We start from the raw sequence: 16,012 nt of genomic DNA, 5'->3' as shown, positions 1-16,012 counted from the left end.
CGGAATTTGCCGCTGTGTCTCATTACCGCGCTGGATGTTACTGCGCGCAGCGCAAGTAGCGCGTTACTGGGAATATTTTTAGCATGGCACGAGCCATTTGACTGATATTTCTGGGCTTACTATACTTATAAACTGCTGCAGCGACGACAAACAAACTACGTGAGAAAAGGCAGACGATATCACGCATTCATAGCAATCTCCTTTCAAAACGCGCGCGCCCGTTGACATCCGGGTGCGTCGCTTAGGTGGAGTGATGCCGTACATGAGCTACTGCCATTCTTAACTTGTTCCCGACTATAATGGCCGACCTCATTTCAGTTGCTGCAGTTACAATTAAGGATAACTTTTTCAAAGCGCCCCGCCATGAAAACTAAGTGAGGATATTTAAAATCTTGTGGAAACCTCTGTAGCTGTGGCCCAATCACAGAGTGAGTATCGTTATCGCTTTCCCAGTGCTCCTGCTCGGTACCTATATCAATATATACTAGAGCTAATATGCCTGTATAAGTAATAAGTTTGCGTATTGAATTTATACTAATACGTTACGCTGTGCTCTGAATGCAATAAAATTTGACATTGCTTTTGCAAGGAGGAAAGAGACTAGGCTTTAAGTGAGCCTTGTTTCACCGCACGTTGAAGGCATGAAGGGGCCAAATAAGAAACAGGCGAGTAAGGCGCTGACAACAACGCATAAAGAAATCGGCCTCAGCGAAGCCCTTCACCCACCATCACTGTAAGCCGGAGGCAAGAGTCGGTTCATGCAGGATCCAGCACGTCCCCAGCCTGGGTTCTGTAGGTTGTTGCAACTGCCGTCGGCCTCGCGGAAGGGCTTCGTCGGGCTGCAGACGATGTTCGGCTGCGGACACTGATTGGACAGGGTCGTGCCATCTAGGCTGACGGCACCGATGTCGTTCGTGTCCTGGCGGGACCCCTCAGCTGGTGCGCTGGAAATAAAACCAGAAAAAAGTGCACTGCAACAGATACGCCTCTACTGGTGTTGTGACCAGGGCTACGGCAACCTGGACAGCGCATGGGCTCCTGGACTGCGGAACCACTCTCACATTATTGCGTAGTAAAGCTCTCTCTCTCTCTCTCTCTCTCTCTCTCTCTCTCTCTCTCTCTCTCTCTCTCATTTATAAGTTTGGTTCTATTTAATGTGTACAGTATAGACACTATGTACAATAATTGGGTTTTATTTGGTACGTTTTTTTTTCTCTCACGGTCCCCTAAAAATTTGTGACCGAAGTTTTGCTCTGTTAGTTTGGCATAAAAATGGCCTGCTCAAATTTACGCAAATACAGGTTCTCGTACAATCTGATTTAATTGAATGTGGGGTTTAACGAGCCGACGCTTCACAGGCACGCTGTATGAGGCACGCTGTAGTGGAGGACTCCGGGTTAATTTTTTACCACCTGGGGATCTTTAACGCGCGTTGCAATTTCCAATACACGGGCGTTTTTGCTTTTCGCCTCCCTCCGAGAAGCGGCCGCAGCGGCCGGGAATCGAATCCGCGTCCTTATGCTTGTTGCACGATTTGCTTCCAGAACAGGAGCTCTTTGTCGAGCAAGAATCGTTCGCGGAAAAAATAGAAACCAGCAAAATAGAGTGACAAGAAGGACCTCCGAGTATTGGACAAGGAATATATGAAGCATTCAATTAATTAGAGCGGGCGTAAAGACCTTTGCAGTGAGGGATCGTCACTCTCGTTGTACAAAAACAGCTGTTTGTGTAATAATTAGTATGAGCTAATCTCTACGAAGCTGGTTTACCTTACATCAAACGTCCTTGGACAAAGAATTAGGACGCATGAAAAAATAGCATACACAAAAAAAAAAAAAAAAGACCGCCGAACTGTGTGCCGAAATTACTAGCCGCAGTGGTGTGCATGACGTGACCCCTACCACGTCCGCAGCGCCGTTTATTCATATAGCGGGGAGGGCAGCCCAAGGCAGTTTGCTTTCTGTTTTTGCTAGTTCAGCTAAACGGCCGGATGCCGAGCACAGTTTATCAAACCAGTGTCGTTTAAACCAGCCGTATGCAGTGCCATTCAAGCCTAAATCGCCAGACGCAGTATTTTTTTTTGTTTTGCTTCTGTTGTGTTTGGCGAGACTCTCTAAAGTGCGAGGAGGAGTGTTTTTCTTAATCCTTTTATTTTGCTTTTCTTCCTCCGGCGTCCTTTTTCAAGCTGGGTTTTAAAATTTATTTTCGTAAAAACCGACCAAATGCGAATTTGGGATTAAAAGAACGTTGAAACGTTCATTCATGTATTTTTGTTTTGTCTCAAATATCTCTCAGGTATGCTTTGCATTAAACAATGTTCACATCTACAAACCGTGCCTCCAGAGTGGTCAGTTTGGATATGTCTTGTCTATACGTTTCGTGTTCGCGCTGTTCGGCACGGCCAAATGCCTTTGCTTTCAACGAAAGCGGAAAAGCACTTGAAAGGTACAAAGTGACGCCAAAAAAATCTACGCAAAAGCCCTGGCGATTCGACAAGAGGAACTTCGTATTTAAAAAAAAAAAAAAGAAAGAAAGAGCAAAACGTCGGAGCAGAAAGAGCAGGCGCCAACAATCGTGTCATAACTGTAAACGCGTAGAAAATATCGAAGACAAGTGTACGAGTCAAAGGCTATTCAACATCGGCCTACGTACCTCCTGAGCAATTCCCTGGTGGTCTCTTCAAAGAGCCTGGCAACCTCGGCGTGTTGCGCGGCTTCCGGGGTGGCGCGCCTTGTGTGGGCGTGACGCTGAGACGCGAATGGGCAACCGCTGGATCTCCCGGATACGGACGTTTCTGAAAAAAAAAAAAAAAAAAAAAAAAAAGGAAAAACTTCCTGGTAAGGCGTTTCCACTCGAATGGTTGTGTTCAGAGTAAGGATTCTACTGCAACACTAACATAGACACAAGTTACCCTGGCCTTGTTACGTTTCTAATTTAGGTACAATTACCCGCCGCGGTGGCTCAGTGGCTAAGGCGTTGCGCTGCTGAGCACGAGGTCGCGGGTTCGATTCCCGGCCGCGGCGGCCGCTTTTCTGATGGAGGCGAAAAGCAAAAACGCCCGTGTGTACGAGATTTCGGCGCATGATAAAGATCCCCAGGTGGTCAAAATTAATCCGGAGCCCTCCACTACGGCGCGCCTCATCGCCTGCGTTGCGTCGGCGCGTTAAACTCCAGAATCGATCGAATTTAGGTACAATTATCAACGGATTCACTTCAAATCTATGATTGGCAATACTATTGCCTCGATATCTCGTCACGATTAAAGGCGTAGCAAAATAGGATGCTATCTACGGAATGCTGCCTAGCTGGAGATCTGTTTGAGGGGAAATTCAGGCAGCGGAAGATGACTTAAAATATGCCCGAGTAGTGACAGTGCAGTTGATAAGGCATATATGGCTGAGCGCGCAAAAACTAAAATTATAATGAAAACAAAAAATAAATAAGGCCAAGACTGCCATAGTGAGTAGCATTCCTTGTTCTATCGTCTGTCACGCTTTTTCTTCAGGCTGCGCTTTATTACGGTGCTGCAAGGTTCTATAAGGAACACGCGACAAAAAAAGAAATGCGCAGTGAATATTTTGAATTATCGACATGTGCTAATAAGTGCACTAGCAACAGCGGTTTCGGTCATGTGCCTAGTTTGGTTGGGTCATGTTCGAGTTTGGGTGATGTGAAATTACAGCGCACGACAGTTTTTTTCTTTCTTTTTCTTTTTGCTCAGTTAAACGCCGAGCGGGTGGACTTGACCGGACCTCCGTGGATTAAACGAGCTGGACGAAACGGTTGCCACCAGTCTAGCCAACACAGCCAGGTGGCATCCTTTTATTCGTTTTGTTCTTGTGGTTGGCGCCCCTCGACACAGCGCGAGGCCCTGTTTTTCATCTTCTGATTTTGTTCTGGAGTTATATCGCGTCTCTTCGAAGCCGTGTTATTAAAATACTTTTTACTCGTGTTCGTGAAAATCAACCCGACGTGAATCTTAACGAAAGAACGCTGTAATTTTCGTTTATAAAATTGCGTTCTGCCCTATGTCTACCCATGGCTGACTGTGCGCCAAGAAATGTTAGCATGTCTGGTTAATTTATCGCACGGCTTGTCGTACTGGTTAATTTGTCGCACTGCCTTCTTTCTGCTGGAGCATCTCGTTCGCTCGCTCACTCTGTTACGCGGACACCACCGCCTTCGCCGCCGCCGCCACCGTCGAACGCCTAGGTAGAAAGGAGCAACGGGCACGGGCGCTGGCCAAAAAAAAATTCCCATCAAATCTGACATTATGTGCGTGGATGCGGCAGAATATCGCCATCACGACGCATGTGCCCTCGCTGTAATTAATATCCCGAGTGACCCCCTGTTAAGCCTCTAACCGTCCGCACTAAATCACGGGGTTTCATGGTCTCACCTCCTGCCTCGCGTCTGGACCGGATCCTGTGCAGGTCGGCATGTCGCTTCGCGCGCAGGTTCTCCCTGGCGCGCTCTGTAGCCGCGTCGATTTCGGCGCGGCTGAACTCCCGGCAGAGTGCGGCACACAGGACAGCGCTCAGCAGGACAGCCCCCGCCAGGAGCCTGCGAACAAAAAAGCGACGAATGGGTTGCTCGAAATGAAACTGATTTTGTGGATAGGCACGCGTTCTGCCAACACAAAACTTGTGCCTTGTCCGACGTTGTCAGTGTCGAGCGAATAACGGAGTGAAGCTAAAGAACGAATGAATGGATGATTTTATTGTTATATAACATGTAGAGGGAAGTCCACCAGCAGGCGTAGTTTGTCCCACCTAATGGTGGACTCCGAAATGCCTGCTGGTGTGGTGGATGGGGAAAACAGGCAAGCAGGAAAAGGAGACGAAAGAGTGAAAGATGATACATACATACAGGACTATACACTAAAAAACAAAAAAAAAACCATACAGAACAAACAAACAAAACACGGCCACGATCAACCTTGCTACCCGGATAGAAAACGCAACGCCGGGAGGAACGCCGAGGCGTCCATGTAAGAACTGAGGGCCTGATGGACTCCGTCTAAAGAATTGGGAAAAGTGGGAATGTAGCCCAGTGTTCAAAGTGCTCCCTGGGTTGTGCACGACGAATAAAGTTTTCGAGAAGTGTCAGGGAAAAGTAGGAAGTAGAATGACACGTAATCTGCAAAATGACACGAACTATGCCGTCCCTACGCAACGTTTTTTTTTGTTTTTTTTTTTGTGTTAGAAGCCTTCCAACTTTAAGAATGAGTTGTTTCAGAGAGATGCATTATTGGGAAACTTGTAACTTGCAACTCGTGACGTATATGATGCTTAAACATCCGCTGTCGGTACTGTTTGCTTGGTAATATTGGTTAGCGCCGTAAGAATACATAAAATTAGTGTGTAGTTTACTCCGTTGGTGTCTGGGGCATCTGAATTAACATGAAGACACCGACGGAGGAATAAACCAAGGGATAAAAAAACATTTGCCCTGCAGCCTAGTTCAAGCTATGGAATACCAACTCGCCCAGACTGCTGCTCCTGTGAATATTTAACTTATTAATTAGTCCGGCTGGTGCTTTGCAACTAATTGAACGCTGAAATAAATACGGCGGGCCAAAACGATAACGACACGTCGTGCCTCTGAATGGTGTGTAGAGGTTCGCCACGTCTAGGAAAAAGGTCACACGCAAATACACTGAAAAGAAAAAGTTGGCTATCGCTGTTTATGTAGTTGGCAGCATAGCGACGTAAATGCGTTTCTAAACGCGGAGTTGTTATAGGTGTACTCGCTCTTCCTTTAAGTCTTCAACAATTAATGTCCACCCGCCTTTACCCCCCTCCTCGCTCACCAAGTTCATACCAAGTTCATTTGATTGATTGATTGATTGATTGATTGATTGATTGATTGATTGATTGATTGATTGATTGATTGATTGATTGATTGATTGATTGATTGATTGATTGATTGATTGATTGAAGTTAAGTTGAATGCAGGTGTGCCCTCATATGGGCACAATAATATCTTTGGTTGAACTTTCCGTTTCTAATTTCTGTAGAAAATCACTTAGTACTACTACTCCCTTGTTTTTTTGTTTTTTTTTGGATGCGTAGATAGAGAAAAGTCTCTCCTTTACTCCCCACTTTGGCGCCCCCTCACCTGTCGGCCACCTGCTCACCCCCGGCGCTGCATATTTTGGTATAAGACGCGGTATTTTGCCGTTAAAAAGTGTCTTCCTAACGATAAATTGGAGTTTAGAAACGAAACCAACTACAAGATTGGTGTAAGCTTGGTCTTTGTAAGCTGCCTTTCCCACATTCTGAATTTCAGATTGAAGCCGACTCGTAAAGAAAAAAAATAGGCAGCAGTGGGCGCGAAAATGACGGAAGGAGTCCACCGACGACGATCGGGCCGCGACCGGCAGGCGTAAGCGTGATGCCCGTCGGGACCCCGAATATCGCGACGCGGAAAACGCAAGACAACGGCGTGGTTAATTAATCCCCCTGAACGCTTCCCGGTACGATGGCGGGGTTTAAGAGGGAGTTTGGTACCAACCAACAAACTACGAATAGCTCTGCTGGTCATCCACAAGTGCAATTGAACTGGTCTTTTTGTTTCTTTTGGAAGCGACATCAAGTTATGGTTCCGAATGAAAAAAAAAAAAAAACGCTCAAAATCACGTCACCGTAGGAAGAGACGACGGTCGTATTCAACTACAAACTCCCGTATGAGAATTACAGCGGGAATGTCGGTGTCGGTTTGAAAACAAAATCTAGCGCCCTGAATAGTGACAGTTAGGCCTCTCATCAATAACTTCTATCGGACGCAGGGCTGATGCTATTTTGTGCATAGCCCGGAAGGGTGCTGGGATTGAGGTCAGATGAAAAAGAATTCAAATGTTTTAGCTCATGGAAAAGATCGTGCGTCCTAACTTAATCAGCTCATTGATCGATCGATAGGTAGATGGAGTGATTGATTGATTGGAATATGTTTTTTTTTAATTTATACAGTTCCCTATTTCTATAGCCAGAAAGCTTAATGGATCACGTAAAATTAAAAGTTTGTACTTATATCAGTAATTTCTTCTATAATTCATAATTTATACTCTGCAAGTGATCTGTCAACTGAAAGGAACAAATTCTGACACTTTAAACGCGTTGTAATGGATCGCAAAGCAATTCCCTATTGATTGAACGACATACCTGGTGAACGAAGCAGCCGCCATAATTCAGCCGGTGCGTTACTCTGCCGTAGCGTAAAACGTGAGCCGGTATTTAAACCAGCGACACGTGAAGCCACGAGCCGATACTGGCTTGCGATAAAAAGTAAAAATAGAAGTCGTTTGCACAGTGACGCCGAAACAAATTTTACCTTAGTCAGAAGTCAGCTACACACAAGTGTCTGGTGATTCCTGGTATCTCGCGCAGTCGTTCATTATACCAGGCAAAAAAAAAAAAAAAAACACGTGTGACGCTGAACGTAAGGTGAACCCACTGACAAAACGGAAATATGGTCGTTGATTTTTTTCACGTGGAGATAAAAAAAGCTACACAGGCAATAATGAAAGAGATAAAATTTTATGTCAACTTTTAGGCGCAAGTGCATGGCACACACAAACAAAAAAAAAAACACAGAACCAACCACACACACACTCATACATAGAAAAGGCAAACTGGATCAGACCGGCTGTTCTATTGTTAAACAGTGTGAAATGCAGTGCACGCTCGTGATACAAGAAAAGAAAGCGTAATACTATTTAGGTTCAGGACTCTATGCGTAGAAGCTGAAAGTGACATTTGAGAACAATACCAACTGTAAGCTATTAATGAGTCTAGAATTCTTCCGGATAATTTTGATTGAAAGCAGCAAAATCAGTAAAGTGCTAGGCTGTGCGATTTCAACTAAATACCAGTTTCCGGAAGGACTATTTCGTATATTCGATCACCAAAACAAGCTGGAGAGAACCAACTTATAGGCCTATTCCCAATGACTCTGCTGCCCAACATTATACAAATTAGTTCGATTATTAAATATGCTCATTACTGAACTGATTTAAGAACACTGAAATTTAATTTACACAGGACCACAAACGCTATCAGTGTTTTTCTTTTGAGTTTTGTTAATCGGACTCAAAAAAATGCTCTAATCACATGAAGCAATTTCCTAGAAATACAGAGTGCTTCGAAATTCAGTTTAATAAACTGCATTGCACTATTAGAAGATACTGTATTGTGCTGCAACGTACTTTATTAAGGCGAAAGTCTTAAATGCCCCTTAAAATGCCCAATGATACCGTAGTCGTTATTCGTAGATACAAATGGTACCCTAATGTCCACCTCTGCGATGAGAAAATAAGCAAATAACTGAACACGCATGCTACTACCGCGATAAACGGGGTGGAGGTTTGCTGAAGTCAATCCAATTTTCCCGCGTTATACTGCTCGTGCGCTACCTCTTAAAACCTTTACTTACTTTTGAACTTGCCATGTTGCCACGAAGTGTAGGCTACAGTGGGAGCTTTCTTAGCATTCTTGGATGAAAATATTGTTTTCGTCGCCTATTTTTTATGCGCTATCACAAATATCAAGCGCAGATCAATTTTACATTAAAAGAACATTGCGAGTACCAGGTGTGTATTGATGTTATGCCGCAAATATATCGGATATTTTCTGTTTATTAAAGAATGTTGACACGTATTAGGTTCGTTTCCGGATTCAGTGGTTCGGGAAGGTTATTGCAACATAAACTTCTCGTTCGAGATTTCTTTTAGCATTTGGCCGGATGGCTGAACATACAGAGAGACAGACAGGCACAGACAGGTAGAAGGAAGGATGGACGGACGGACGGACGGATGGACAGACAGACAGACAGACAGACAGACAGACAGACAGACAGACAGACAGACAGACAGACAGACAGACAGACAGACAGACAGACAGACCAAAATTTTTAGGTTCAAGTAGCACAAAAAAGATTATCGTCTGTAAAAATTCAAAAGAAATCATGTCCCAAAGAAGTAGATGTCTACCGATGTATGGCGTTGCGCTCGCAAAAGATTACCAATAAAATTGTTCACCTGCGTCCGACTTCAAGGAGAGAGCACAATACCGCTCGCGCGACAGACACTTAGTTCGCGAAGCGGGTTGCCGCCGGTTCTAGCGCGTGCGGGCGTGCTCCACTTAGGAAGGAATGTGAAAGCCTGCGGACAAAATGATCCGGCCCGCCAGTCATGCACGAGGAAGACGACGATATAGATGGATATGACGGTGGCTATCACTACCACAGTGAAAAGCGACGACAGAACATGTAAATAAACGATTTCAAACCTAATGTAATGCATGGTGGTGTGTCATTCAGTGCTTACATAAAAAGAAATCCTCCGGATCCGCCATGGTTCACGCTTTGCGCAACGTATAGGGAAAACTTTGGCAATTCTTTTTTTTTTTTGCTTGCCGGGGGGGGGGGGGGGGGGGGGACACACGTGACACTGCGCTGTAAAAAAATTGTCCGTGCACACATTCGAGTGCGCGTCAAAGCACCGACATTGCCGTAACCCATTCCATAACCTAGGGAATCAAAGGAAATGAACGTCTCCTCCACACCTCAGTTACACTTATTTGGAACCCCAAAGCTGTGAGCAGGATTGAGGTTTTGTGGAGAAGCCGGGAGAGCCTTCCCCAAGTCTTCAAGGTGTGTAATAGACCGAAAGTAAATTACAATGCCACGTAGGTCACTAAAAGGAGAATGGACTGTTGGGGAAGGAAAAACAGGTAAAAAGACGCAACGCAGAACAGCTACGACCAGTTTTGGATGGTACTGTTAACATTGAGGAGCAATGCGTGGTTGGGATGTGGCCCTACTCCAACAGGTCGTTACAAATCGTCTTAAGTGTCTGATTCCTAGCAGCAGGTTATCTTCCCGTCCTTAACTATAGCTTCCAAGAAATAAGGATTTTAGACTTCAGCCGCTACCGCACTGAAATCCACGAGAAATCCTCGAACCTCGAAGTACCCCCCGAAGTACGAAATTCATGCGAATACTTCGCCTGATGCATTGTTTCCGCGAATAGAAGTCAACGGGTCAGGTAGTCAGTACCGGTGACACAGGCCTCGCGTCCTCAATAAAGTATTTCACTCACTCACATCATTACATTAGTGCAGCGGCAGTTTATACTTTTTTGCAATGTCGGTATTTAGCCTGTGAGAGATTACTCAGCTTGGGTGAGTTGGCATGCCGCAATTGGAAAATAGTGCAACCGGACGAATACACAAAAATAAAAATAAATACATGGCACTAAGCCAAAACAAAAGTTTATCTTTTCAAATGCAATGTAAATGCTCATGGTATCAACTATAGAAAAAAATAACCCCATAAAGACACAAAAGAGAAACACGTAATAACACGAAACATTGCAATGATAGCGGTCGGCAACGTTACGTGTGCGTCTGGTTGACACTTTGTAACCGCGCATCTAGGAAATCGGTGTTTGTTTGTGGACAAGGAAGTGAACGGTAGGGTGGCGCTCATTTTACCCAGTTCCGCAATTTAAGACTGCGTGTAGAGCAATAAACTTTTAGTTGTGAGTCAATGCCGTATTTGTGTTCTTGTTGTGGGTTGGTGCGATTACTTTTTTTCCAGTTTCGACTCCGCTGTCAGTGTAGGCAACATCCACTACCTGATATGGGCACACCCTGGCACCCAGAGCGTCACAACTGGTGCACTCTAAGCAGCCGGGCGGTTTCTAGCTCATCAGTCAACCTAGAGCAAGCGACTCCACGATATTATAGGCAGCCGCCAAACTTCGTCCGCGACGCCAGTTTAACAACATATACAGTAGCCGACCCCCCCCCCCCCCCCCCCCCTTTGTTTTGGACTCCGAAAATTCGTACTTGTTGGATATTGCGGACCGTGCCGAGAAACCACCAGTTGTCTCATCACAGTAATATATATGATCAACGGATATTTCGGCCAGAATAAAGCCAAAAGTTCCATTTTCGGGACAAAATTATCCGCGACAGAGCTCCGGCGCCACACCAGGACGACGCCATTTTGAGTCCTAAGCCACCTGGCTATCTTCGAATTGGATGGGGTTTCTCTTGACTCCTGCCAGGGTAACAAACTTTGATCTTGGCTGTCATAATTTTGCATTTAGTCTGCGGCGTAAGCAGCACCAAAAGCCGGAAACGGGCTGTACATGGGCGGTTTTTTTTCCTCTGGACGCCACTTTTTTGGGGGGCACCAGATGATGCTGACTTATCAGCAATAACATCATCAGGTTTGCCCTGCACAATTTGTGACTTCTTCAGTCTTATTTAAATGAACGAAAGTTCGTTTTTGCGACTCGCAGATTTTTCGGACTGCTCTTTTATTCGGACTATTTTTCGTTCCCCTCCAGGTCCAAAAAATTGGTCGGCTAATGTATTCAATATTTCCTGGTATACATGAGTGAGTACTCATCTTAATGCGTACGCAATAAATGGCCCGTTGGTAAAAAAAAAGCCGGCATCGGAGTCGGCGTCTGGGACAACTAAACTGCTACCTAGTAAGCAGTTCATCGCACGGGGCATTCCGTAGCGCGAGGGATTCCATAGCAGAAGCTTAAAAACCTCGGAAGTTGCGAAAAGCGGCCTCCACGCCAGCAAACCGCAGGTGATGGGAGCGGAGAATGCCGTGAAATGACCGACCAGACAAGCAGCGAAATTCACCGTCGTCGTCGACTATCCCATTGCAAGGAAGCAAGAATGAGCAGCGGCGTAACGTGTAGGAGACAGATAGAAGCTACTTAAAAGTATTAAGGCGGGTTTCGAAACAAAGTGTCTCCAATGGCAAGATTACAAAGCCCTTCTAAAACGCGAGGCAACGGAAAGGCGTCACAAGCATTCACGTGGGCATTCATGCTTTGCCCTTGACAATCCCTAAGCAGTGCTTAGGTTCCCTCGGGATTTTTTCTATTAATACAAAAGAATTCTGCTATGTCTTTCTACCAGCAGAAAGTTATCTGTCAGAAGCCAGGTATATCTTAAGAGTGTTACCCACCAAGGATTCGAATAGCCGTCATATTTTAATGTTTTTGAACATTCTTCTGGAATTTATATTACCGCTCACCTTGATTAGTTGAACCTGCGCTCAACCTATACTTATCCTACACTTAACAGTTGAAGCTAAACTTAACCCCACACCGTCAGAAATTAACAAGCTTTTGACGGTGTGGGGTTGTAAGCCTCTGCTTTGGAAGGCAAAACAAAATTTAGTGGTGTGCATCTCCCATTTCTAGTACAGTTGCATGTAGCAATGAAAAACAGGCGAAAACTTTCGTTGAACTGTCACACACTTTCTTGGGGGATGGCATGTAGATGTTCTATGAGGTTGCGCAGGATGAGTAGGAGGGCACGTGTGACCCACATTAATTCCGACCCCAAAGGGCTGTCAGTGCCAGCATGACACTCGTTTCCTGTAACACCACTTTGCGCGGTTGTGTTTTGACGAATTATTTTTTTCCAGGAACGGTCCCTACTGTAGGTTGCATGGCGGTTTGTACGGAAAACCAGCTGGAGTCGTTTGTTTGATTTAATACTTGCGCAGAACCTGCCAACTATGCTTACGTCAGCTACGATTTTTTTTTCACAGGTGTACGAATCATGCAACCGCTGCACAAGGTGCTTAGTTCCTGTACTTATGTATCGTGAAATAGTGTTAAGTAAGAAAGCAATGAACAGATTTGAAGGAAGCAACCATTTTAGGATGTTGTGCAGCCGGTAAGGTTGTAGTAACTCCGAAGTGTATGCAGGCAGATTGTGGCTATTGCAGCCATGAGCGGATAGAAGCGGATGTAAAAACAGAAGCTTGTTCTTGAAATACTGCCCGAGTATCTGCTCAGTTTGGCGATAATTTTGTCCGAATATGGTCTCCTGCTGCCCCTTCCACGTAAATGCCTCACTTTTCTAACTCGCCCCCCTCTTCGCACCTCCACTCCAATCTCGCTTCTCCGAAGATAAACACGGTGGATGTTCGTTCAAGTCAATTCATTTTTCCCGCGTTTACTTCTCGCGCGACATCTATTGGGGCCTTTCTTTACTGTTGGACTTAAAATTCCGGCACATGGCCTACGCTTGGGTGCGAGCTCTTTTTGTACTATTTGGCGATTGATTGTAGGGTTTAACGCGCCGACGCAACGCCGGCGATGAGGCGCGCCGTAGTGGAGGGCTCCGGATTAATTTTGACCACCTGGGGATCTTTAACGTGCGCCGGAATCTCGTACGCACGGGCGCTTTTGCTTTTCGCCCCCATCAGTAAAGCGGCTGCCGCGGCCGGGAATCCAACCCGCGTCCTCGTGCTCAGCAGCGCAATTTTTGTACTTCTTGGTGATAGTGTTGTTTTCAACGCGTATTTCTTTATTGCTATCGCAAATATCAAGTGCACTTTATTTTTAGTTAAGAGAAGACTGCGTAGCACCTGTTATGTTTTGATGTTCTGCCTAAAATATGGCTGTTGATTTTTTTTTGGCTCAACAATGTTGACAAGTTCGATTGACGGCACCAAATTAGGTTTTTCCTATATAAACTTCTCGTTCTAGAATTCTCATATTTTGGCCAGACTGCTGCATCGCGTGGTGGACGGACGGACGGACGGACCGACCGACCGACCGACCGACCGACCGACCGACCGACCGACCGACCGACCGACAGACAGACAGACAGGCAGGCAGACAGACAGACAGACAGACAGACAGACAGACAGACAGACAGACAGACAGACAGACAGACAGACAGACAGACAGACAGACAGACAAACCGACCAATATTTTCGGGTTTAAGTAGCCCAAGACTACGTTCTTTAAAGCAATCTTTAGAACGGTCTGATTTGGATTGAGACACCAGGTGCCTACTTAGGTCATCCACTACGCGTTGCAGCAAACTGCTTTTTACAGCGAAGCTCTGTATGGCTAGCTTCCAACTAAACTTCCGTTGGTCGACAGAGCCGTATAGAATACGAATTTGCCTCCAGAGCTAATGTAAAATGTTTTGTAGCTCTCATACCAACGTGGGTATGTTGAAAAGAAAAATGAGACTGGCCGCTAAAATGACTCAGTCACTAGGCCGAGTTTCATTTATACTTGTCATGATGAGTTAGTTCAAAGTAAAGTTGTAATCGTTAGAGTAATTACCGTCTGATGTCAATGCATGACCGTCTAAACAGATTGATTGATTTGATTGATTGATTGTGGGGTTTAACGCGCCGACGCAACGCAGGCGATGAGGCGCGCCGTAGTGGAGGGCTCCGGATTAATTTTGACCACCTGGGGATCTTTAACGCGCGCCGAAATCTCGTACACATGGACGTTCTTGCTTTTCGCCTCCATCAGAAAAGCGGCCGCCGTGGCCGGGAATCGAACCCGCGACCTCGTGCTCAGCAGCGCCCGTCTAAACAGAGAGTATACGGTTACAGAAAACGGGTGTACCTCTTGTTTTATTGAAACTATACCACAGCAAATGGTTTCAGTTTTTCAGTTTCAGTTTATTTTCCACAAGTGGATGGTTCCTCGGGTAAAAGCCACTTTTGCAGCTTGACAAAGCCCGAGGTATGACAATAACTCACTTAGACGCTTTAGCAGTAGGCCGGGTTTCACTTATTTTTCTTAATTAAGTAGTTCACAGTAAAGTACATTTTGTGAAATCCCCGCTTGCAACAGTACTTTGCCGTTGTCGAATTCCATCCGCACAGTAGTAGTGGAAGTGCTCTAAGTTTTTTTCAACGACGTCACGGGTTTATTTTCCACAAGGGGCTTTAAACTAGTCGCATCACTGCCTTTCCCTCCGAGCCCCAGGAATAGGTGACAGCAGACGCTCCGTAAACACGGCATCCACATCCGGTGGGGACGATAATAAAGGCGGGGAAGTGAAATTTACGGCTTCCAGGTAACAGCGACCCCTGTTTGTGAAGCCGTCGGTCTCGAAGCCATGCTACAACGCCACGTGCGGGGGTCGTGGGTGAGCCACGTGCGTCTGGCTGCCATTAATCATGGCGGAAGCCCTGCCCGGACGGCATAGCGTGGGCACACGCCGGTACACAATGCCTTGCAGCGTACACCCCAACGGATACATCTTTATTGGCAATAAAAGAACAAGTAATGTTCGACTGATTGAAAGTTAAGCCTATTTACTTATTGCACAACCCCCGGAAGAAAAAATCATGCACCCCTCAATGCAACGACGACGATGGTTGAATGGGAAGGGAGGGAGGAGGGAGGGAAAGCGTTTATTTGTATTTTTTAGTGGTTGGGCGGCACTCCACCGAGGGCTCGTGCAACGTGCGACAGTTCCCAAATTGGAAGCTTTCTCGAGGTGGCTTCTTTGTTTCGCCTATTCCCCACTGCGAGTATGTGCTACTCTGGGGGTACCCACCACTTGCTGTAGAATACCCAAAGCCACTCTCGGGTGTGCACTCCGTAGGCCTAACGGTTGGGTTTGGGGTGCACAGCGCGAATCGGTACCTGCTGCTTGGCGTTCGCTTCGGCCATGCCGAAATGGAGCAATCGGCTATAGACGCCGGCTTGATACCGCGAGGGACCCAGGTTAAATTCCGGCCACGGGAAGGGTTTTTTTTTCTTCCACTTCACCCACGATCTTTCATCATTATCGTCAGAGAAAGTTGTCTTTCCCGCAGAGCTCACTGGCGTACGACGGCATCAGTGAGGACACCAAAGCTTCGCTTTAAAATCTAAACCTCTTTCTTCAAACAAAGATGGTTAAAACACGAAGCTTTCTCTTTCCCGTGCAACCTGAGTGAAAGTACGCAATCCAAACTGGTTCGATCGTGCCGGAATGGCGCTGGCGGACAGACAATGTCGGCTTCATAACGCGAGGGACACACGTTCGATTTCGACCACGGGAGCAGTTTCTTTCTTGGGGCGCTTGATCTGCCTCCTCCTCCTCCTCCTCCTCCTCCTCCTCCTCCTCCTCCTCCTCCTCCTCCTCCTCCTCCTCCTCCTCCTCCTCCTCCTCCTCCTCCTCCTCCTCCTCATCATCATCATCATCATCATCATCATCATCAT

At 46.0% G+C, this 16,012-nt stretch overlaps 1 protein-coding gene across 5 annotated transcripts in view; it reads right to left on the bottom strand.

Annotated features, from left to right (window-relative positions):
- The window catches only part of LOC144159365 (peroxidase-like), a 226,043-nt gene that overhangs the window by 24,899 nt on the left and 185,132 nt on the right, over positions 1 to 16,012 (bottom strand). For 4 of the 5 annotated variants that reach the window (XM_077690796.1, XM_077690799.1, XM_077690795.1 and 1 more), the window contains 3 exons: positions 4,400 to 4,563; positions 2,653 to 2,794; positions 727 to 944 (listed from right to left, as the gene is read on the bottom strand). In XM_077690796.1, the coding sequence (XP_077546922.1) occupies positions 727 to 944; positions 2,653 to 2,794; positions 4,400 to 4,563 (524 nt within the window). Of the gene's footprint in view, positions 1 to 726; positions 945 to 2,652; positions 2,795 to 4,399; positions 4,564 to 7,163; positions 7,292 to 16,012 lie in introns of those variants that run through there. The other variant, XM_077690797.1, reaches the window with a different exon arrangement.

This window comes from Haemaphysalis longicornis, unplaced genomic scaffold, assembly GCF_048455015.1.
Source record: "Haemaphysalis longicornis isolate Haplotype H1 unplaced genomic scaffold, Haemaphysalis longicornis Haplotype H1 scaffold_10, whole genome shotgun sequence".
In the NCBI taxonomy this organism is placed as follows: domain Eukaryota; kingdom Metazoa; phylum Arthropoda; class Arachnida; order Ixodida; family Ixodidae; genus Haemaphysalis; species Haemaphysalis longicornis.
This window is presented reverse-complemented; position numbering and strand designations above follow the sequence as displayed.